We start from the raw sequence: 26,379 nt of genomic DNA, 5'->3' as shown, positions 1-26,379 counted from the left end.
AGATACCAGAAGAACATGCAGTCAAACTCATAGATAAAAAATAAACAGACGACGCCATGACTAAAAAGGAAACAGGCAAACAGACATATAAAAGTAGACACAAGACATAACATAGACAACTAAAGACTAAGTAAGACGAACCCCATCAAAAACTGTGGGTGATATCAAGAGACGCGCCGTTGAAACAGCAATCTAAATCGTTCCATTTTCATTTCATTGTGTTTTATTAGTTATGTGTTGATACGATTGTTTCTTGGTATGGGGAATAAAGAAATTAGCAAGTTATTCACTATTATTTACCTTTTTGTTTCGCTTCTCTTTCTTTTTGCCAGTTTTGTGTAATTTCGTCTATAACAACACGTTTGAAGTGTAACCCAGCTTTTGATAATTAAAGTCTTTAACTAATTTACTAAAAATGTTGTAACATACTTAATAAAAAATAGGATCAAATCAAAACCAAGAAGTACTGACAAAAGTCAAGAAGATCAAAAATAATTTAATGCCTTCAAGTGTAACATTTAAATAAAATCACATTACACATTCAATTTCACCTTTAGAAAAATAAACCAAATTTTAAAGGCTTTAATAGAAAAACAATAGCTAGTGGTAAAAAGTCTTTTTCAATCTTGTTAGTCCTATTACGAATCAAAATGGCTTTGTAATTCAATAATGCGAAATATTGGAATGAATTCAAAGAAAATATTACACAGTCAAAAAATCAAGAAACTTTTTAAGTATAAGATTATCCTATGGTTTGATATTTATTACTTTCAGTCATCAATATTGGTTCTATATCTTTGGATAATGTGACAATATGAACACTCTGATGAGTCTAAGGTAGGAATTAACTATAATTCATAAAATAACAGGTGTTATAGATAACGGAAAGAAAAATACTCATTTGTTGAATTAAATCTGAAAAGAATGTTATTTTAATAATATAATAATATATAATATATTTCTTTAATCACAAAACAAACTGCGTACATCCCACAACACAAGTCTATAGATAACCGTATTACATGTTTTTAATTTCTAATACACAAATTAAAAATAGCAATGTACTCCTGCATTATGATACAAACATGTAGACTTTTGATGTTATCTTACTGCTTTATCAATATATGTTTCGGTTACTTGTTTGGACATAATCTCGTACAAATACATTAATTATTTTCAGACAAATGACGTTTATATTTCCAGCTTATGTAAAAGCATTTAACTTATTTACTAAAAATGTTGCAACATACTAAACAAAAAATAGGATAAAATCAAAACCAAGAAGTACTGACAAAAGTCAAGCAGATCAGAAATAATGTAATGCCTTCAAGTGTAACATTTAAATATCTTTTTTTTATTTCAAATTAAAGGAGATTCTTTGTATTCGTAAATAAGAAACCATAAAAAATTGAGAGTACACAAATAAAAATTTGTATTTTCAACCAAAAAAAAAAAATAAAGACAAGAGACTGCATATGTCCAGCTCTCAATCGTTTATTACCAGTAAAAAGACTATCAGTGATTCAACTTATAGTCTGAGTATTTGAATACATCACTCGAAAGAACATTGTGAAAATTAACTTTCTATTTTATCCCGATTTTTATATTAAAATCTTCTAAGTAATTGCATTTGTCAGTCATAATTCATCCGTTGCCATTTCTAATTACCGATAAACAGAATATTTATTAATATAAATGAGACCCAATGTTGTAATGTAATTTCAAGCAGTGCAAGTGTCATCTGCAGAAATATTCTATATAATTGATAAATAGAAATAATAAAGAAACTAATTACAGTGACAATGTTATGCTGTCGGCTACACGTTCTAATTTCACTCACAGAATTATCACATATATTAGAAAGCTGTGAAGTTTTGTCACTGGTGAAAATCGCTTGCTAATTCTTTCCTAAAATGATGTCGTATTCATCCCTCTGCTATGTTCGTTTCAATGCAATCTGCTAACTGCTTCGGGAATTAACAATAGATTGAGTCAATTGCGGTTAATTTGTTTCATAAATTAACATTCAATAATTGACAAAATAACTGTATGCGGCGATAACAACCTATTAATTTAACAATAACGGTTAATAACATATTATCAATAAATTTGTAAATAACAAATCAATACCGGACAGATGTAAGCGGAAAATGTTTTACTCGTGTTGTACCATAATTGGCTCTTATGTTATGATCTGAATAGACGAAAATTGAAGCATATAATATCTCGATATAAATTAATAACAAAATTAAGTAATTATATATGATACATAGATATAATTAACAATAACATCAAAAGAAGGCTTTTAAATTGACAGAGTAAAGATTTTTATTTGTTTGTCTCAATTTTATAATATTTTGCTAAAAGGTCTTTAATAGCTTGATTTAATAATACAATAGAAAAGACTATTATTTGCCTGCTAAATGATTTGTATAAGAACGTGTTAATCGGTACTTAAAACTGGGTGGTATCTTTATAGAAACGGACACATAACAAAGCTTTACTTCATCTACAACTTTGATTTATAAAAAAAACAAGTCACAATATAAAAATTAAAATACAACGTTTTGAAAAAAACCAAGATTCTACTTGTCATTCTCAAAGTTGTCTTGTAAAAGTGTACTGATTGATACATGATTGTTTCATTAGTTGTGTTGTAAAAGTGTACTGATTGATACACGATTGTTTTATTAGTTGTGTTGTAAAAGTGTACTGATTGATACACGATTGTTTTATTAGTTGTCTTCGACTTGAATGATTTTAGTAACTGCTATATTACTCTTAACTGTACTTTTGTTTATTCTTGAGGTCTCTACACTAAATCCATTGTATGTACAATGATTGATTTTTTTTTATGGTAAAGGTGCTGAAATCTATGTTATTTGGTGTTTTGCGGACTGTTTTCTCAGTAGAAATCACGTCAAATATGCGTATGTCCATATAGATCTATTTGAATTGCTTGTCACACTAAAATAGGCACTAAACACAAAGACAAATGAAAAAAGTTAAATAAAGCTATTCATGCAATTTAATATTTCCTAAGATTAAAATATTGAACGAATTTATTGAAAAGACGTCATAAGCAATCGGAAAAAATGCATGACTGATTTTCATTGGTTGTTAGATTTCAGCAACTGCGAGTACTCTCAGAATTTACCTGAGTGTCATTATTATTGTATGGATGTATAAATGCATTGCCATGTCCGCTCAGTGGTTTTGTTGCTTATCTTTTTGCTTCGTATCGATCGGTATGTTAAGCTCTTTTTGATTTTTTTTTATATTATAGTTTGTTCATATGTTGCGCTGTTTGGCCTATGTCACAGGGTATGGGGTGCGTTGGGTGCCCGCAAACATACTTTATCTCGCCACATAATTTAAGTACCTGTCCCTAATCGTAATTCAGAGGTTATATTTGGTCCATGTCTACCAAAATTGTTTTTTACCTAAATAACTTTTTAATAAATGAGGCCGTTTGTTTTCTCAACTGAATTGTTTCATGTTTTTCAGGTTGGTATCTTTTATATATAGTCCATTATATGTTATGGGGTTTTCTCATCGTTGATGGCCATACGATGCATATAATTGCTTACTTTCTGTTCATTTGAACATTGATGCATAGATGACGGGTATCTATAATGCATCCCTCTCTCCGACTGACCGGGACTGCTATTCACCCCCTCGGATACGCGAACATTGTGCGTTATTAATGATTGTACTGTCGGATGAGACAAATTCATATAAGTTAATTATTAACTCATCATAGATACTAGGACTAAAATTTTACACTTTAATACGCCAGACGCGCGTTTCGTCCAAAAAAGACTCATCAGTGACGCTCGAATCAAAAAATGTTTAAAAGGCCAAATAAAGTACGAAGTTGAAGAGCATTGAGGACCAAAAATTCCTAACAGTTATGCCAAAATCATATGATCATATTGCTATTCTCTTTGGAAAGGGGGAATGGTTGGGTAGTATATGAAGCACAAATAGTATGATTACAAAGAAAGTTCACCTTAAATTTTGTGTTTGTCGAATAAAAAAAGGTTCGACACCAAGACAATGCAAGTAATTTCACTGTTTTCATTACTTTGCACAGCTAATAAAATTAAAAGTTAATAACGGAATGGATAATGAAATTTTACGGCTGTATTCACAGGTACGCCTACTTTTATGATCCATCTTAAGAAACGGATTACCGTGACAAAAGATGCATAATTTCAATAATGTATAATGAAACACTAGCTGCCTCAGGAAATTACAACACGGTAAACATGCATGTTTATTAGTTCTTAATACGCGACCGGGTCTTTTATAAAGGGTATCTTCGTTGTTGAGAACCGTCTAATGATCAACTAATTGTTGATCTGATGTTGGACCATTAACGATAATCATATCAAATAGCAAGACAAGAGGAAGTCATTGCACACGGCTTTTAATTTGCTTGTTAATAAATCAATCACAACAAATTTCTTCATACAACTTTATAACATCGTTTAGCCTATTGGAGGCTCGTTAAGGAAAATTTATTTAATTGAGGGAATGATTCAAATTATCATTTACACCAGTAATTTGAAATAATGACACGATGATCAATGTGTATTTGGAGATTTGTAAAGTTTTCCGTGATATTTTGTCATGGCGATTAGTTTATAGTATTACGATGCAATCCAGTTGATTTCACATAGTACCATACAACTTTAGTTGTTTACCGTTTGTAACTAGCTATGCTTGTCTAACTCAAACATCTCGATGACAAACGGCTCGTTATCACTTGATGATAAACGGCTCGTAATTGCTCGATGTTTAACGGCTGGACACCTCTCGATGGCAAGCAGTTTGCAACCTCTCGATGATAGAAGGCTTGTAACCTCTTGATGATAAACGGCTTGTAACCTCTCGATGATAAACGGCTTGTTACCTCTCGATGTAAATGTCTCGTAACCATTTCGATGTTAAACAACTCGAAACCTCCCGATGTTAAATAGCTGATAACCTCTCGATATGAACAGCTGGTAATCTCTTGATGTTAAACATCTCGTAACCTCTAAATGTTTAACAGGTCGCAACCTTTCAATTAAGAACAGCTCGTCACCTCTCAATAAAAAACAGCTCGTAACCTCTCGAAGTCAAGCAGTTTGTAACCTCTCGATCATGTCGATGATTAACGGCTCGTAACCTCTCGATATCAAACAGCTCGTAACCTCTCGAAGATAAACGGCATGTAAACTTTCGATGCAAATTTCTCGTAACCATTTAGATGTTAAAGAGCTTGTAACCTATAATGAACAGCTAGTAATCTCTTGGGTGTTGAACAGCTCGTAACCTCTTGATAATGAACCTCAATAATGAACAGCGCGTAATCTTTCGAAAATTATCATGAACAGCTCGTAACCTCTTGATGTTTGCAGCTCACAACCTTTCGAGAATGATCAGCTCGTTACCTTTCAATAATAACAGCTCATAACTTTTCGATAATGGTCATGAACAGCTCGTAACCTCTCTAGGTTTGACAGTTCGCAAACTTTCGATATTGAACAGCTCGTTACCTCTATAAAATGTTAAAATAATAAAACATTATAAACTCTCGTAATCAAAATTAAATCTCGAGGATAAAAGGATGATAATTTTAAATTATCTTGGTTTTAGAAATATCCAAACATCTTAACGGCTTCCGTCCGATAAAGTGTCACAGATTTGACACTATTGGTTGCAACATTAAGTATTATATTTAAAAGTTTATTAAAAAGAAAAGATCTATCCTGTTGCATTTCATCTCCAGTGCTTGCCTAAAGTATTTAATAACTTGAAATGATAAAAACTCTCATTGAGTCATTGAGTTCTGTATGTAAACCGTATATACATTACGCTTAGATTTTTTTTATCCCATGTGCTCTTTTGAGACATGTAACTGTTTAGAATAAAAATTACCAGCAAATACTATCATGCCTCGTTCACACGTCAGTTAATTTGAATTGAATTCGAATCGAATGCGAATCAAATTCGCTAATCGCGTTCACACTCTTCTTTATTTAATTCGAATCGAAATTCAAATTGTTTAATTCGCATTATACAATTCGCACGAGAAATGAAGTCTGGACGTAAAAAGTTTCGAATGCGAATTAGTTAATGCGAATCGAACCCGAATTACGTGTGAACTCAGCATAAAAAACAAATCCCTGTTCAGCAGTGAAACATGACTAAATGATCCGAGTGCGAACCCATAAATACATTATCGGTTGAAATATGAAATAGATCTCCACACATATAACCTCTAAGAATATTAAACACTCATTGCAAACCCTGAAATATAATATGATCGCTTAGAATTAAAATATATGGGCTTGTCGTATATATATTTTTTCACCTACAATATGAAAATGCCCTGAAACTTATATTGAAAACGGAATCTGCTTCAAAATATATACAGAACATCTTTTGATTTTTATGCCCCACCTACGATAGTAGAGGGGCATTATGTTTTCTGCTCTGTGCCTCCGTTCGTCCGTCCGGTTGAAGTTTTTGGTCGAGGTAGTTTTTGATGAAGCTGAAGTCCAATCAACTTGAAACTTAATACACATGTTCCCCATGATATGATCTTTCTAATTTTAATGCCAAATTATAGTTTTGATCCCACTTTCATGGTCCACTGAACATAGAAAATGATAGTGCAAAGTTCAGGTTAAAGTTTTTGGTCAAGGTAGTGTTTGATGAAGTTAAAGTTACATCAACTTGAAACTTAGTACACATGTTCCCTATGATATGATCTTTCTAATTTTAATTCCAAATTAAAGTTTTGACCCCAATTTCACGGTCCACTATCATAGAAAATGATAGTGGGAGTGGGGCATTCGTGTACTATGGACACATTCTTGTTATATTTGTTTGACAATGTTTTGTCTCAAATTGTCTTTGAATGTTTGTAGTAAATCTTAAGGAGGGAAAACACCCACTGCCGTTCGAGTAATTTGTTTCTGTTTTTGTATATCATTGAAATCTCTATGACATATCGACAAGCATCAGTAAAAAAACAATTGTCTGCCCTTGGACGAATATATTTATCAATTCGTCCTAGACCTGCTTTAAAACATTTATTCTTAAATTGTTTTTAGAGTGAACAATTTTTGAATTCTACGCATCCTGAACAGACACTTGTGATTTCCATCATGGAGTAGTTGTTTCATTGTATTCTACATTACGATATTTAGTATTGTTGAAACTTTCAACTTAATGACATGATGCTTGGTATATCTTTTGATCGCTACAAGTATATTGCATGAATTAAGTAAAGCTCATTTTGTGATGACTTGGTTTTATTTTATCATTGTAATGTAATCGTTAATATTACGTAACAATGTCGAACTTCTATCAACCCAAAACGCTCCTCGAAAATACTAAATAAAGACATCTTAACACATATGTGAACACGCAACAAATTCTTCTTTCTTAACATGTTGATTTTAAAACTTGTCACCGAATTTCCGTTTTTCTTCAAACGGATATGAAACTAGTTGGCGTTAAATCTCGCAAAATCACGTCAAATTCTAATTTCACTAATGGCGAACAGATAATGACTTCCGGTTTACAATAATTGATCACTCATTGGTAGTTGTTTAACGACTTAGGAACGATAAAACATGATGCCATGTAATGGGGGAATTAAACCAGTAAAAATCAATTACACATCGGATATTTATCCTCGGATACCATTAGGAATAGTTAATAGAATTGAATATGGTTGAAAAGTTTGATTGAGTACTTACGTAAAATGGATAAAGCATCTGTTTTGTTTAAATTTAAAATGGATTTTGTCTTAAGAAAGATATTGATTGTATTTTAATCTAAAGAAAGCCAGCTTCGACACTTGAATTGTTGATTTTCAACAAAAATGGTAGCTTAGTACTATTGTTCGCTGATAATTATTCAGAGCTGTTTAATTACCATAATAAGAAATAATTTTATTTTATTATCAAAAAGAGGGTACAAAATAGGGTTTCCCCTCTCAGTTACTCTTACAACTCGAAAGTTTTGTGTCATTGGAGTGATGGGTAATATATGTGAGGGTTATTTAGTTTTTTGCATTTTAGAACAGCAGAAAATTTACCTTCGCATTATGCAGTTTCCCTTTTTTTTAAATTCATAATGAAGTTGTGTCCTTTTCATAGATAACTAAATATTTCGCATTCGGCATTTACATGTGTTTTTAATCACACGAAAAGAACTAAGATTAAAGTTTCACAATATTGTTTATGTTCTAAGGAAAATTAAAAAAACAAAAATGTAATATACATTTTTTCAAATTTTTTGGACTCTAACACATCACTTAAGAGAGATTCGTTGCCAATTGGATGCGCATCTGGCGTAATTTGTACATGTACAAAACAATAAACGAAAAACACATTAACGCTTTGCGACAAAATGCGAAAACAACCGAATTATAGAGTCCTGACTTGTGACAGACACATATAGAACGTAGCGGAACTACACATGTTGTGTACACCTAACCCTCTTCCTATCACGAAACAGTTGTCTAAAAGTAAAACATAAGAATTAATAAAGGCACCAGTAGTAATCTGCTGTTCAATAATCAATATTCGAATCAGCAAAACCAAATGCAGGTACCAAAACTAAAACCGAAGGAAACAAATCAGCTATAAGAGGAAACAACTGAACAACAGAAACTCTGACCTGCAACAAAAACAAACGCCAAAACACATAGAAAAGTACTGGAGGTAAAAACCGCCTGACTTTGTACTCTAAATAAAACTATTAAATCAGTTGAATAGGTAATCATGCTGTAAACTCTCATAAAATTGAGAACGGAAATGGGGAATGTGTCAAAGAGACAACAACCCGACCAAATAAAAAACAACAGCAGAGGGTCACCAACAGGTCTTCCATGTAGCGAGAATTTCCCGCACCCGGAGGCGGCCTTCAGCTGGCCCCTAAACAAATATATACTAGTCCAGTGATAATGAACGCCATACTAATTTCCAAATAGTACACAAGAAACAAAAATTAAAATAATACAAGACTAAAAAAGGCCAGAGGATCCTGACTTGGGACAGGCGCAAAAATGCGGCGGGGTTAAACATGTTTGTGAGATCTCAACCCTCCCCCTATACCTCTAACCAATGTAGAAAAGTAAACGCATAACAATACGCACATTAAAATTCACTTCAAGAGAAGTCATATAACATACCGACTATTTTTCAGCTGAGCAGGCTATAGATTTCACCGGGTTGTACTGCTTAAACGTAAACGTTGCTTTAATTCGTACTTTGGAATCTGAATCACAAATTTAAGGTTTTATCACTTGGAGAAAAAGACATCTAACAAAAATACGTGTATACGTAAATATACAAAGTGCTGATTTTCTTGTGAGCCAACTGTCAAACTACTTGGCATTGGCATAGATTATCAACAAAGTTTTTATATTCATATTGGTAAAACATCAGGAAGGCAACTCAGCAACTAAATATTTGAAACCTTTGAGAACTTATTTGAAAAGACGTTACGCTCGATGTTCGTACATGTAAGCGTAACACAACGTCGCGAATATTTCGTAACGTTCAAACCGAAAATTCGACTGAAACGTTATTTTTAAGCAAGTGCGACATTCTTGTAAGACTCCGCAAAATCGACGGTGCTTTTTAACTACTTATTGAAAATTGATGTATTTTAGTTTTTTGAAAATTGATGTATTTTAGTTTTTTGAAAATTGATGTATTTTAGTTTTTTGAAAATTGATGTATTTTAGTTTTTTGAAAATTTAAGAAAAATAACATTTTAAAAAAATCATAAAGTTCTACCATTATAAGAGCAGTGATAAGCAAACAATTGACGTAAATTTGAGTTGAGTTCGTTTTACGTCAAAAAATGATGGTGCGACAAACTTGTAAGCCTTTGAAAAATCGCTCACAAATTACCATATATCATTTTTCAGGATATTTGTCTTTAAATTCATAAAATTAAGCAAATTAACATTGATTTAGTAAATACAAATACTAAAGTTTTTTCATTAGATAAATGTTTTTTTATTCTAAAATCTGGAATCCAAATTTTTTTCTTCCCGCGGGACAGATTTGCCCTAGTATGGAACGCGGTTTTTTCTATGACGTCATCATAACGTCATAAAAAATGCATCAAAGACTGAAGGAACCATTCTGTTTAATAATGGAAAAAAACGTTTTTCAAAATATTAAATAGTTTTGACGAAAATCATAGTTTAGTGGTTACAATAAATGAAATATGTTACGCGGGACAACCTAAAAATCGCGGTTTTTTAAAAATGAAGCTTGTCACATGCGGCATAAAACATAGTTTCAACAATTATTTTTTTCGTTTTTATTTTAAAAATCGTTATTTTTTAAAATACGTACAATAGCAATGAATATGATATCACACAATTATATATTTTGAACTTTCATCTTGCAACTACACCGAATTTCCAATGAGGTACGAACATCGCGCGTAACGTCTTTTTAAAAAAAAAGCTTAGTAAGCTTACTATTTCTAATACATTTATTTTGTCAAATTTCAAATTCTGTCCTTTGGCATTGCATTTCTGTACCGAGAAAAGAAACAAAAAAGAAAAAAATGTGAAAGAAAGAGCACAAACTAGGTTTGTGTATATGAAGATATCATTCATGCTCATATGAACTGTTGCTTGAAAAGACTAAGATGCCTTCACTGCATAGTAAAAGACAAAGATGCCTTCACTGCATAGTAAAAGACAAAGCTCAATGGCAACTGAAACTTTTAATAAGTTAACACCTGTCTGTTTACATGATCTATGGAATGTAAACGTTTAATAAGTTAACACCTGTCTGTTTACATGATCTATGGAATGTAAACGATTGTGAATATTCTTTCAGGCAGATAAAGTAATATACTCGATATTACACATGTAAAACTGATCAGTTTGGAAAGAAAAATTTTGAATTTTCAGCTGCTATACTCTGTGAAACAGCCTACCTGACCATTTCAAGACTGAAAATAGTTTTCGATTTAAGAGCCTTGTAAAGTCTTGGAATGGTTCAAAACGTGTTGTTCTGCGTGCATAGACTAGCACTTTATAGTAATTGCTCTATAAATGTTTGCATTAAGCCTTATATTTTGCATGTCTGCTATATTTTTTGGGGCTTATTTTAGTTGTGCTTTAATTGTATTTGTGCTTCAATTTTAGTTATGCTTTAGTTCTGTCATTTTTAGATGTGTAGTTAGAAATGCTTTGCATGGATTTCAATATGCCTGTGCTCTTTCTAAGGATTAGAAATATTTTTGCTGCTTATATATCTTATGTTCTGTTAATAGCTCACAAGATTTTATGTTTGTATTGCTAAATGTGAACCGAATCAAAATAAAACTGTCGTATTCGTATTTGTATTCGTATTCGTATTCGTATTCGTATTCGTATTCGTATTCGTATCGTATTAGTACTCTGTGCAATATCTTTTATGATATATTTCATTCTTAAAAATTTTCAACCGCTAGGGTACAAAGTCTATGTCCTATTGAGACAGATTTATTTTTTACACAAAAAAATGTCATAATGTTTTAAATTATTTGTATTTAAGTTAAGAGCGTGTTTTTCTTGCTTTTATGATAATAAAGATATTTTAAGATGGTGTTAATTTTATTGATAAATGATTAGAATGATATACCAGATATCAGTTCACTCAACTACACAAATGTCATTTCGGACGTCACGGCGGCGTCAATAATTTCCATTTAGAACTTTAAAATTAAATATAAACAGCAGCGTGCACGAAATAAGATATTTACGGAGCGTATTAGCGCCACACATTTTATTTTAATTTTTCTTCCTATGTTTGCGTTATAACGCAAACCTTTGCGATATAACGCAAACCTTTGCCTTTGCGATATAACGCAAACCTTTGGGTTATAACGCAAACCTTGTAACGCAAACATTTACGTTATAACGCAAACCTTTGCGATATAACGTAAAAAAATGTTTTAAATTATTTGTATTTAAGTTAAGAGCGTGTTTTTCTTGCTTTTATGATAATAAAGATATTTTAAGATGGTGTTAATTTTATTGATAAATGATTAGAATGATATACCAGATATCAGTTCACTCAACTACACAAATGTCATTTCGGACGTCACGGCGGCGTCAATAATTTCCATTTAGAACTTTAAAATTAAATATAAACAGCAGCGTGCACGAAATAAGATATTTACGGAGCGTATCGCCACACATTTTTTTTAAATTTTTCTTCCTATGTTTGCGTTATAACGCAAACCTTTGCGATATAACGCAAACCTTTGCCTTTGCGATAAAACGCAAACCTTTGGGTTATAACGCAAACCTTGTAACGCAAACATTTACGTTATAACGCAAACCTTTGCGATATAACGTAAAAAAATGTTTTAAATTATTTGTATTTAAGTTAAGAGCGTGTTTTTCTTGCTTTTATGATAATAAAGATATTTTAAGATGGTGTTAATTTTATTGATAAATGATTAGAATGATATACCAGATATCAGTTCACTCAACTACACAAATGTCATTTCGGACGTCACGGCGGCGTCAATAATTTCCATTTAGAACTTTAAAATTAAATATAAACAGCAGCGTGCACGAAATAAGATATTTACGGAAGCGTATTAGCGCCACACATTTTTTTTTAATTTTTCTTCCTATGTTTGCGTTATAACGCAAACCTTTGCGATATAACGCAAACCTTTGCCTTTGCGATATAACGCAAACCTTTGGGTTATAACGCAAACCTTGTAACGCAAACATTTACGTTATAACGCAAACCTTTGCGATATAACGTAAAAAAATGTTTTAAATTATTTGTATTTAAGTTAAGAGCGTGTTTTTCTTGCTTTTATGATAATAAAGATATTTTAAGATGGTGTTAATTTTATTGATAAATGATTAGAATGATATACCAGATATCAGTTCACTCAACTACACAAATGTCATTTCGGACGTCACGGCGGCGTCACTAATTTCCATTTAGAACTTTAAAATTAAATATAAACAGCAGCGTGCACGAAATTAGATATTTACGGAAGCGTATTAGCGCCACACATTTTTTTTTTAATTTTTCTTCCTATGTTTGCGTTATAACGCAAACCTTTGCGATATAACGCAAACCTTTGCCTTTGCGATATAACGCAAACCTAAAAAAAAGATAAAAAAAGAAACATACATACAAGGCCAAATCATTATAATAAATATGCATAGGAATAATGGAATAATTGAAGTGCAATTATACATAAATTAAGACTGATTTGTGCATCAGAAAAGTATATAATTTAACTAGAAAACAGATATAGTTTAGTATATAGTCATATTAAAATTGAAAGATCAAAAATAATGTCATACAATTGTGAAACCTCCAAGTCAAATAGACAAAATGATCTTTCTGCTTGCTTTTTTTATGTCACTCGTGTCTTCTCTTTTAACATTGTTCATTTTTAGCATTAATGGTTTTTGGGTGGTTGTTAGGTTTTTGTTTGTTGATGTTGGGGTTGTGTTGCTTTATTTTTACATTTTGTCGGCTTCCAAATTGATAATGGAAATTGGTAATATGTCAAAGAGCCGAAGGCCACCAATTGGTCTCTAATTCAGCGAGGAAAAACCCGTAACCGTAAGCGGGTCTCAGATGGCCCCTAAATAAAATGAAAACAGACGTCATACTAAACTCCAAAACATATAAATGAACTAAAAAAAAAATAAAAATAGAAAAACATCCAAGACTAATAAAGACCAGGGGCTCCTGACTTGGGACAGGCGCAAGATGCGGCGGGGTTAAACGTGTTTTGTGATATCTTAATATATAATAAAAGTATATATATATATATATATACAACTCGTCTAAACATCAACCCAACAATGTTAGATCTGTAAATTTGCTTTCGCAAATTTTTGGTTCTTCCCTCGCCGGGATTCGAACCCATGCTACTGTGACATATATATATAGCCAATGTATAATAAAGAAAACCACCACAATACGCACAGAAAAACTCAGTTTAAAAGAAGTCCGAGTCAGTTTTCTTTCATTAATATCCTTCAGTTCATTATGAAAAATATGTTTTGTTTAAAGTAAAAACTGTAATATATTGTTTTTACAATTTTGCCGCAAAAGTTACATGATTTCAGATTGATGGACTCATCAACATAATCGTCTGATGTCTTCTTAAGGAACACATATTTATATATATGAGATTACATGTATTATACAGATTGGTACTTATTTAAGCAATCATTGTTCAGATCAAGTAAAATTTGATAGACTATAAGTAAAATGCACATGAGTTCGATAACAAACTAGTATATTTGTGTATGTTCGATAACAAACTAGTATATTTATGTATGTTCGATAACAAACTAGTATATTTATGTATGTTCGATAACAAACTAGTATATTTATGTATGTTCGATAACAAACTAGTATATTTATGTTTGTCACATTTTTCTATGTTTTGTCTTTTAGTCTTTTTAATTTTCAAAAAATTGAGGAAAAAGGAATGATATTAAACTACAATCTTTAGCTGTATAAAAAGCTAAAATAAACACTTTCCAGAAACACAATAATAATCGCGTGACGGTCTTACACCATGGCTGAGAATAGACAAAATAAAAATTGTTTTAATACGATTAAGAAAATCATGAGAAACCATTAACAATTTTTAGTAAATTTTCGGTACAAACATTTCTTTATTTAAAACGAGGACACTTAGGTGAATTAAAAGTGTCCCAGTCTTAAAACACTTTCGATAAACATTACTGAATTATCTTGCTACAATACATGACTTTCTTCTTTTAGTTTCTAGCGATCCTTTATTTATTGAAGATTATTGAAGACTCTGTCTGTAATAAAAACACTTGATATTAAAAAACTAACCATTTCAACATTCACGTGTATTATCGAAATGAAAATATAACATGTTGATTAAAACACAAACTATACTCCGCATGTTTATGTGTCTCGCGTTAGGTATAGTAGATTTCCTTTCCATCAACTATCAACTTTATACATGACTTCTCTTATACTTACTTTTATACCAAATCTTTAACTTACATTTTGTTAAATTAATGTAGTAAATTCAGTTGTATTGGCTAATGTAAGATACTAACATACTATTTGCATGAGCTTAATGCTTATACGACTAAGTCGAATGTCTCCGGAAGTTCCCGAGACCTTGTCGCGTGCTAAATAATTGTTTTCGAATTTCTTACCCGGATGTTGATAATGACAAAAACAGATTATAAAAGAGATGAAATTAGTATATAAAGCCTGTGTCAGATTAAGCCAATAATTAAACTAAACAAATCATTAACTCCTAATCCAAATCAATACTCTTATTAAGTATATCTAAGGCCAATTAAAATTAATTGGTAGATTTTCATCCCCGCCCGCCCCTCTGAAATTTTCCCGCCCCGATTTTTTTTATTTTTGAAAAAAATACGATTTCCGGATCTTGTTCATTTCCATTACCAGTAACTGTCGATAATTTCGTTTCATGTAAAACTTCCTGTTTCATATTTCGGTTTTCGTATTTCTTAGTGTATTCTTACTGAATTATTAAGTCGATATATTCTGCTGATCTATGTCTATGATGACAACATCATTTACCGAGAATAGAGATTGATTACGATAAGGGCGTGAAATATTCGGGTTACGAGTAACACGCTGTGCCAAAGAACGCAAATCGCCGTATGTCACAAATGACACAAATGTTTGTGAGTAAAACACCTTGGATTTATTTTATTTATGCAATGACTTTTTGTCAGAAATTTGGGCTGTGAATGAAACCCAAATGCGTTAAAATCGTGGAACACATCTGACTGGAATAAAGAAATTAACACAAGCATGAACTTTTTAGATTGGTGACCGTATATTGAGTTAAACAAATCGACATACATACGCATTTCTAATTTATTAATTGATAGCAAGCTCTTAGATTTAGATTTAGCCTTAGTTTCGTTTTTTGCAGAAATAGTGAAAACATCCTCTTCTGTCCCAATACCCACGATAGAGTCTTTAAACAACTTTATTTTCTACATTGTAATTATATTTGCATCTTGCATATTAAGGACCAATCCTATTATTTAAACATTGTTTGAGTTTTCATTTTATTCTGTACTTATCGTACTTGTGTTGCATACCAATGCATTTGCCTCATTTTATTAGGACAACAAAACATTGCTGAGAAAGCAAACATTGCTTAGAAAGCAATATACATTTGATGTAGGTAGTCCAACTGAAGAGGGCATTTCTCCACATTTCTGCTGTTTACTATCAATAGGTTTCTATAGCGGCAATTACATGTAGAACAGATCAGAGATATATATTTATGAATTTGAAAAAAGCAGCACCAGCATATGGAGTATATGTGTCTCAATTGTTACGTTACTCTAGAGCTATAGCTCAAAGTACGTTGATTTTCTTGAACGAGGAATACTGCTTTCTCAAAAGTTGCTAAGACAGGGCTATGAATCAATCAAATTAAGGTCATCACTCAAGCAATTTTATGGTCGCCATCATGAGCTGATTGGCCATTATGACAAAAGTGTGTCAGAAATCATATCCCAGTAATATTCTTCCTCAGTCATAACAACTTTTCATCATTACCAAACTGAACAAAGAAATAACATGACGGGTGCCGTATACGGTGCAGGCAATGCTCACCCTTCCGAAGCACCTGATTTCACTCCTGGCTTTTAGTGGAGTTCGTGTTGTTTCCTACTTATTATTTGTAACTGTTGATGTAAATGTCTTTTGGTTTTATGAGTCTTTGGTTACTCCTTGGTTTTGATTGTCATTGTCTTATACACGATATCTTATGGATGTATTTACATGATATAAGCTTATTATTACACTTGCATATATGAATAACACATGACAAAAAGGTTTCATATGAAATAAAATTAAAAAAATAAAATCCTCCCACCCGCCCCATTTTTTTCAAAAATTTGGATGAAAATCTACTAATTAATTTTAGTTGGCCTAAATCAGATATACTTTACTTAACTTATATCTACTAATAATCAAATAATTAATTAAAACTTTTCACAGTTTATACCTTAGTCAATATTATAAGATGGTGACATATTTACAATATATTAGTTAGTGTCATAGACCTCAGCAGGCTATCAACGTTTCCACAGTTTTGTTGTTCATCTAATAATTAAAAATGGATAAAATAATTATTAAGGCAGATAGTCAGAAATATGAAATATTTTCTTTGTTAAAGAATTGTCAAGTGCATATTTTGTACTTAAAAAAAAAAAAATGTAATATCACTATACAATTATTTCATTTTTATATGGAAAAAAAATATACATTTCAGATTTTTTGGAATTATTTCTTCACGTTGATACCAGCATAATTATGTCTTTCAAATTGTCATTTTATCTTTGACTAGTATTTTCAATGTGTTATTTCTTTAATTTAAAATTAATTAAAATTGATAAATAATGAGAGATAAAGATTCATGAAACTTGTCACTATATAACATTTATAAAGACTGCTTCTCGTAATTTTCATTGTCCCGAATATGTATACTACTTCCCTCTGAACTTCCATCTACTTTTAATGTATCATCATTTACTAAAACATATAATGTTTAGCGTAAAGTAGCCATTTTAATTGGTTATACATGCATACAACCGCTATGATCGAACACCGAATTTAAATAGATAAATACCTACAAAAAATGTTCCTAGTTCGACAGCAAGTTAATAAAATTATAAAATTGAAACTCGTTATTTTTTGTATGAAAATTAAAATTTAAAAATAGAAGTTTGCAATTCTAATGTGTTGTTGCATATACCTACTAAAAATGTTCATAAAAAAATTAGGTATCACTAGTTTTGTATAAGAACTAATGGTAAAACAAGCTTATATATAAAAATAAACAAATATTTAGTATTTTACAAGAGAACTTTTAAAAGATGTTAAAATATATACCGGTATATGAAAATCCACTCCGTTTAATAAACAAAGTTGATCTATATGCGCAAAATATTGGTTCTGTGTTGCACTCTACCAAACTGCAAGGTTTGAAGATATGAAAACCTGACATTGTTGAACAATGATTTCTTGACTGAAAATAGAAGTTTTAAAACAGTCGTTTTCTGCATATCCCAAGACTATTATTATCATAAACTTTCCTTTGAATGAGTTTTTCACATTTAAGTAATGTCGTTGTGTTATATTCACTTAAAAGTAAGGCATTTCTTGAATGTGCTTTAAAACACTGACTCCCACATATACGAGTTAGATAGATAATGAATTGGTTTTGAATTTGTTTTATTTTACAAAACTCCTTTTATGAAGATTTATTTGTATTACCAAAAGTGTATTTATGTGTACGTATGTTGATACTTATAATGTTTAGTCTAAGTATTCCAGTATAAATCTGGAGATGAATTGCAAGAATATATGTATTATAACAAGAAAACGCCGAGATCTATCAGAATGTCCAGAATGGAATGATAGTAAAATACATTAATTGTCGGATCTGTCACTACCAAAAGAAAAACATAATTTAGATAAATGGTCAATTGCTCCAACCCATATATCATATATAAAAAAATGATTAATTGGTTTATAAATTAATGGTAAGAAAGAAAGAAATCTCCGAGAACCTTTCATATCTCATTTCTTGAATTTGCCCTCGATTTTTTTTTGAAATAAAGATAACTTATTATTAAACGACGGTGTTTTTTTTTTATTCTCGGATGCTTGGTGTGTCCCCCCCTCTCTCTCTCTCTGTTATTTGGGAATATTTTTTATTTTATTCATAATCGTTTTTTATCCTTTACTGTTACTTACTGTTTTAAGAGAAAAGAGTTAGTATATATTTTTTTTTAAATATATAAAACTTATCATTCGCAATAATTTTCTTAAAATAATAAAATTCAACTGAAATGAAACATAATTAAGAACATTGTTGTTTGTGTGTGCTGTACTCTATTGAGTGTAATTTAACCACTTAAAAATATAACAGAATCAACTGATAAAAAATAGCAAAAAAATCAGTACAAAGACTTCTCTCCGCCCAAGTAGATCGATATACTAAACAAACAATGGCTGACAGCTGATTTTAACCAATCAGGTGACAGTTTAGATGAAATGTTAAATTTCAATTGGATCACAAACAATGAATAGAAATTGACGAATCAATTTCAATGATTACAAATAAGTGATAATTAATTTTTGTAAACGTATTGTGGATGTGTGAAATACTGAATACAGGTATTATTGCGTGATTTCAGATCAGTTTTCATCATAGTCAGCTTCACAGAGGAAGAAACAACACTATAGTTGAAACAATACAAAGAACAAATTATGGATAAAAGTCCTTCTGCTAGTGCTAAAACAACGAAAAAATCCTTTAGCGTCGAGAGTATACTTGGAACCAACGATACTGCAAAGGATTCATTATTTAACTCATTAAAAAAGCTCGAAGAATGTAAGTATATTTTTATTGACTTATTTTATTAATTTGATGCGTTTTTTTATATTTTTGTTTGAATCAGAAAAAATGAAATAATAACTTGCAATATGTAAATTAAATGAATAAATAACGTTCTGTTGTTTTAATGCAATGTTTAAATAAAACAATTAAAAATTGATATAATTTTAAAGATAAATTTGTTCTTCGAAAATAATAATATATTAACTTTTAAATATATTCTTATGGTTTAGTTTATGTTACAATTTTTATTTATATTTTCAAAACTCAAATTGTGATACTTTCTAAGATGTGTTTGGGTTGTCTTCTCATACCATTATTCGTATAATTTTTTTAAAATAGCGTAATTTTTTTATATATTTTTTTCCTTTATTACTTATTCGTTTAACGTTGTACTTTAGCTGCCAAAATACTTTATAAAATATATTTACAAATGTATTTATATTTCAGCATCAGCTATTTGTCATGGATTACAGAGTCCCTTGTCCTGCTCCAGTAGGTCTTTCCGAGGTTCCATCGGTGGTTCTTCTGACGAACATTCAGAATCCAGCCCGGACAAAATGGACGATTCAGCAGACAACTATCATTCCGATTACGAAAATGAAGAAATGAGAATAAATGCAGATTTTGATAAAAGTTCTTCGGACAAAGACGACGATAGGAGCTTCAACTCAAAGCCCAGAAAAATCAGACGAAGCAGGACTACATTTACAACATACCAGCTACACCAACTGGAAAGAGCGTTTGAGAAGACACAATACCCAGATGTTTTTACAAGAGAAGAATTAGCAATGAGACTTGACCTTAGTGAAGCTAGAGTACAGGTACGCATATATTCTTTATCTTTCAACAGAATTTACAAAAAATTGCGTAGACTCTGTTTACGGCTTTTATAATACCTATATGGTATGTATATTATAACTAGATAAACACCAATGAACATCAACGCAATTTAACAAAAACAAAAGATATCTATACATGTAGGCTTCCCTAAAAAGAGGGATGAAAGATGCCAGAGGGACAGTCAAACTCATAAATCGAAAATAATATGACAAACTCTTGTTTAATATTTCAATTATTTTTTTATTTAAACAATAAGAACTTTAGTACAACCACTAGCCAATACCGACAGCTCATCAGTGGATGTACTTGTTCGTATAATGTATTATTTAAGTAATGTATTATTTAAGTTTGGTACCGATGATAAATCTTTGGTAGTCTCTGTTATTCACAACCTTTTCCAGTTTTGTGTTAGAACTTGACATATATGATATGTCCACATGTCTATCGTTAAAGACCGTGAATTGACCTTTGAATGGTTTTTTTTCATAGACACTACGGCATTCTATACACGTTCGTGTATACGTCACAAGTCTAGTTAATACATCATGGGTTTGTTTGACTCGTCGTGAAATAATATTTTTCACAAGCAGCAACTGTTAAGATAACAATATAAATTTGGTGTTGATCTCTTTTTAACCAAATATCTGTTAATCATGCTAATAAACAGAAGCTTCCTGTAAAAGAAATGCGAACAATTGTACTACAAAAGGTGCTAAAATGTTGTTGAAAAGTGTAAAGAAAAAATAAAACTTAACTAAAGAAAGTGTCATGTTAAAACAGACTAAGTTTGCATAAATGTTGCGTGTGTTACGGTATCACTTTATTCAAATTCTGAACAGTATATATATCTGTCATAATTGCAATTGCAGTTTAAATTAACTCCGTGCTTTTAATATTTTAATATGCGTTTTATGAAAGACAGAAGACTGAGTTGCGGAGAAGTCTTAGTGGTGAATAAAGAGCTATATACATAAAGACTTTTTGGCTTTGGCAATCTGTTTAAAATTTTCTAATTAGTTTTAACGGATATCGGGTTAGGACTTACGTAAAATTTACCAAATTAATGTCCCTTCTTTTCTTGTCTTTTTTGAGAACGACATGAATAAAGTTTATAAATGCATTCCATGAAATCCAGTTTACATGTTTTACAAATATTTTAAGTTCACGTATCAAACAAATCGACTTAATTTCCATACTAAAGAAGTAAGTATCATTTAAATATTTCTAAATTAAAATCAAATATTGCGGTTTTAGTAAAAGGTACCAAATTTTAAAGTTTATTTTTTTACTATTGAAACTTGTCTTCTAAGCTTAGATTGTAGCTAACGATGGAAATTTGTTTTTAATTGGCACTGCTTTGTTTGCATGTCACATTAACTAATTCGATTGTTTATTTATTTTGACACGGTTGTTTGTTACAAGTTGCTGGTTATAAGCCTTTTAGATTTGACTTTCTGATTAGGGTTTTACATGTGGTTTCTAGTAATATCGGATAAAATCGTCCATTTAAAGACAAATTAACAGAAAAGCAAACAAGATTTCATTAAAATACACAAAGAGGTGTTAAAATGTCGAAAATATTAACACATTTCCAAATCTTAAATGCAAACAAAGAGAAATATGAAAATATTAAAAATATCTAATATCGCGATAATTTTTGTCTATACAACACATATAACGCATCCTTTATATCTAATCGTATCGTTTTTTGATCGTAGAAAAGATCCGTTGCGTATACAATGTGGTAATTGTATAATTAAAGTAAATCAAAGGTGATACAAAAGTTAATACATTGTATAGTACGCGTAGTCAGTACAAGACTTTGTTTTTTCTCAAGCAGCTACGAATTGCACTATTTATTTTTCATTAATTTAAATATTTCGTAATGAGCGTTTGATTATGCTTCACAATTCTATATTCTGGAAAGTATTGACAACACGGCTGTACTCATACAAGTAATTTGTTCGTAAGCCCAGTAAATAAAAACCTAATGTAATTTTATGTAAGGATTGTTGACTACAAAATTAATTTTAACAGTTAAATAATTTTTGTCACAGTCTCAAGTAACAATTACATATAAGTCATATTATTGCTGTATCAAAAAGAATTAGCAGATGTAATCATCTTAATAACCAGCACGATATACTAATGCTCTTAATTTTCCTGGGAAAAAGGAGATTGAATACAAAACCTCTATGTGGTAATCAGATGCTACAGACAAATGCCGCAACAAGTGGATTATAAAACATGTAATTATCTCTTATAAGCATTAAAACTCATTTCCCACTATTGGATTATACAAAAATACACAGCGTGCAAACCAATTTAAGACATTCTAAATGACATTGTATTGTTTCATGACTTCTATGATCCAGCGATCACAGTTAGAATTTTCACAAGTTCTCTTCTATTTAATAGATATTTAACTCGCTTTTTGATCAAATTTGTCAGCCTTAATTTTCTACAAATATTTGTATTACGTGGTTAATTCGGTCCCCGGTGTTGTTTTGTATTTTATAGCTGTAGTATCTTTTAAGGGTTTTAACGCCTGTTGTGAAAATGACGTTTGAAAAGAAAGACGACTTAAGTAGCCAGTTGGAGTTAAACATCTTAACCTTACTAATTACTTGGCCTTTAAGAAACTTAACCGTATGTCTGAATTAAATAAAGCTTTATTTTTCGTCATTCGTTCTAGATTTATTTTTGTATCTACAATCGATGTCTAATTGGTAACATGCAGACTTGGAATTATATCTAATCATACAAATAAATGGTTATAATGACAGCGAGAACGTCGTACTAAACCCAACTCAATTCATACGGCCTGATATTTTGACCTATCTTTAAAATACACATCGAATATTCAGCTTTTTGGAGCACTATAACAATACTAAACTCCACTTTCCTTCTTTAAAATTTATTTTATATTTCTGGAATTAATTATAGTTGTTTTTTCATCAGTTACACGATTTTACAAATACAATTTGCCCTTTTCTTTCAATACTATTTCATCATGATATGCATATTTAAAACTATTTTTTGATTGGGTAAATCTAATTTGTTTCGTAATCAACATGATGTTAGCTTATAATTTACATTCCAATTCCAAATGTTGGGCGAAATTATTACATCAAATGATTACATTTTTATACATTGCTACATGCACAAAGTTATTAAAATTGTTATTAACATTATTTACAAAATTGTCAAAAGCTATTGAAATTTGGAAACTGAACCTTTCATGTTTTAAAAACTATAATTTATATCCTTTATTGATAAAATATAGAATAAGTTTCTTATTGATTGTTCGGAACAAAGATGCCTATTTAGAAAGCGTTTATTATTTAAGTCTATTAATAATTGGTGTTTGACTTAATGAATAGTGTATCATAAGATACCAATTATAACGCCGCCAGTATAGTTCTTTTGATAAAAGTTAATAATATAGGCCTTCAAAAGACTAGGGTGAAGATGAACATAGTTGGAGGACAGTAGACACAAGTCTGATTACAAGAATGACTTTCTTCATTTTTAATTAGAATAAATTTATAACACTTATGTGATTGAAGAATCAAATTTGAATTGAAGTAACTAAAATGATATTGTGTATGAAAAAAAAATTAATAAAGATCGACTCCGTTCGTACGTCGCGACCGTTTCAATACACAGAATGAAACGCTTCGAGTTTTTAATCGAATGGAAAATTGCTAAATAGAAGTTTCATTATTTTGTGCTCAAAGAAGTAGTGAGTTTAACACTTGAAAGAATTACCCCTCTAGCTTTCAATAAAGCCTTTATAAACAAATAAATTTGCACATTAGCCGTAAAGAGGTATAAAGAACGAACAATATTAAACTTTAAAGAAAAGGATATATATTTGCCAGCGGCAGCAAGATTTAATTACAACTGCAACGCTGTTTGCACTTTCCAATAAAGAAGATATTAGTTATCTTCCAATACAAATTGATTCAAGTATGGCCCTCCGGTTTGTAATTTTCGGAATAAAAACAATTTCTTGATCAAAAAGTTACTTAGAAGGAAATTATTTTCTATAAAGTGGCAAATTTAGCCTGAAATCAAATGTTTCTTAATAAATAAATGCTCTTCAGCAAAGAGATGTGTAAACACAAGACATTAACTGATTTGATATGAAATGACGTTTTCTTGTTCGCTTGAACGCAATTCAAAATAAATGAAAAGACAAGATTGTTTTTGGTAATGAGTAAAAGAAATGAAAGGCGTGATCTAATTTTGGAAATAATTGTGACTATATCTTTTTAACAACTGTTTCCATCATAAATAAGTTTTCGAGAAATTTAAAAGATCATTTTATCAATGAAATTGTGATAAAATTATTACGGACCGTTTGTTTTCAATCATATTCGACGGTTTGTCGATTATTGAAATAATCAAAAATAAATTGTCTACATCCTCTTAAGCACTGTCAGTTTTTCATTTCATTTAGAACATGAAATCATCCACAAAATTAGATCAAAAACCAATAATGCTTCAAATTGTAGTTTAATAGATCTAAAATACAAGTTAAGTATGGTCCGTTTGATTTTCACAGTTGGGAATGTAGGAGCAAAATCTGTATTTGTTGTTTAAACAATAGTTTTTTTTTTAATGTTCTACGTTTCTGCTGCTTTACTTGTACATATATTGAATTTCGTATGCTTAGTGAAGAGTTGATATTTAGTCGAATTATAGTTATTCATGTGCAATACTTTTATTCTGTAGGTCTGGTTTCAAAACAGAAGAGCAAAATGGAGAAAAAGGGAAAAGGCACTTGGAAGAGAAAGTCCAAATTTTCTACAAGGAGAAACTAACTCTTACGCTGATCTTCCGAGCGGACAACTTGGTCTTGCTTATCCAACATCTCCGGAACTTTTCTGGTCCAACCGTATGACTCATCTTACAGGTGTCAATCCAATGATGGCAATCCATCAAGGCAATCTTAACCTTGCCGCCTATTATATGCAGGGTAAAATTCCATTCGGAGGTCTGTTCGCACATCACGTAATGAATTCAAATGCTTTTGGTGTTCCCGGCATCTTCCTAGGAGGAGGCGGCCAACGGATGCCACCATCAACCACAACTTCTCGACTTCCGTATGAAACAGAATCGTTAGACATGCGCAGATCAAGCATCGATAAACTACGTATGAAAGCCAAAGAACATTCCGCAAACATAGACAATGTATCACCACCACCAATAAAAAGGGAAACCAAGACATGATTCATCCTTTCTTGTTCTATCAACATTGACATGTAACTTACAGCAGCAAGATGTCTATAATTGTTTTTAACATTTTTTTATTGGAATTTTTGTGAAGTAGCATTTTATTTAGTATTCTAAAGAATACTAATATTGCACTGAACAATGATTGCCCGTAACATAGAATGAGACGATTACAGATGTGTTAATCATTAGTTTCATTTGTCAGTGTTGTGTTCTTCATCGAATAGGACTGAAAAATCCTCTCCATTCACAGACTAGTGCATAGTATTATTTTATCATATCACGTAAAAATGGCGTGCAATTGTAATTTGTTATTGTTATTTATTTGAAAGTTCAATTGTTTTACTTAAACTATTCATTTTAAGGATAATGAGTCCTCTTAAATATTTTTTTTACTGAATAGAAGTTAAAAATGTTTTATTATCAAATGTTTACCGACGATCATTTACATATTCACAAATATATCATTTTTTGTGCATATTTTGAATTAAAAATCATATCATAAATTGTTAATATTTTGTTATTGTAATATTCTGAATAAATATGTCGTAGTGCCAATATATCTGACTTGTTAAATGATGTTTTAAATACCCGCCATCTTATTTTTCAAAACCCGCCTGATAAATTAAGATGCGCAGAACTATGACAACTACAGAAAGCCAGTGTTGTACGAAACCCTACACACGAGCAAAATTCATAGAAATATATCGTTTTATATCCGAAATATTCTATATTTGAGAAATTTGGGCCTTTTATATATTTATTCAAATTTGGAGACAAGAAACCAAGTGTTACAATAAAAAATAAAGATTGGAAAGAAGAACTGACGATACC

At 30.8% G+C, this 26,379-nt stretch overlaps 1 protein-coding gene across 2 annotated transcripts; it reads left to right on the top strand.

Annotated features, from left to right (window-relative positions):
• The first annotated feature begins 721 nt into the window (after positions 1 to 721).
• LOC143071881 (retinal homeobox protein Rx1-like) lies at positions 722 to 26,105 on the top strand. Of its 2 annotated transcripts, XM_076246522.1 has the most exons (4): positions 722 to 837; positions 19,262 to 19,458; positions 19,912 to 20,285; positions 25,045 to 26,105. In XM_076246522.1, exons 2-4 carry the CDS (start codon positions 19,335 to 19,337, stop codon positions 25,540 to 25,542), a joined length of 996 nt encoding a protein of 331 aa, XP_076102637.1. In that variant the 5' UTR covers positions 722 to 837; positions 19,262 to 19,334; the 3' UTR covers positions 25,543 to 26,105. The 2 variants fall into 2 exon arrangements, with proteins under 2 accessions (XP_076102637.1, XP_076102636.1); XM_076246521.1 differs by lacking the exon at positions 722 to 837 and having other exon boundaries at positions 19,214 to 19,458.
• Positions 26,106 to 26,379: the final 274 nt, after the last annotated feature.

Source organism: Mytilus galloprovincialis, chromosome 4 (genome assembly GCF_965363235.1).
Source record: "Mytilus galloprovincialis chromosome 4, xbMytGall1.hap1.1, whole genome shotgun sequence".
Lineage (NCBI taxonomy): Eukaryota > Metazoa > Mollusca > Bivalvia > Mytilida > Mytilidae > Mytilus > Mytilus galloprovincialis.
The sequence above is the reverse complement of the archived record's forward strand: the minus strand, read 5'-3'. Positions and strand labels throughout refer to the sequence as shown.

Bases quoted from the DNA above. Each gene is read 5' to 3' on its own strand.
- LOC143071881 (XM_076246522.1), top strand. From the start codon at position 19,335: ATGGATAAAAGTCCTTCTGCTAGTGCTAAAACAACGAAAAAATCCTTT. The intron at 19,459-19,911 runs GTAAGTATATTT...TTTATATTTCAG, and splicing joins ATTAAAAAAGCTCGAAGAAT to CATCAGCTATTTGTCATGGA. The intron at 20,286-25,044 runs GTACGCATATAT...TTTATTCTGTAG, and splicing joins TTAGTGAAGCTAGAGTACAG to GTCTGGTTTCAAAACAGAAG.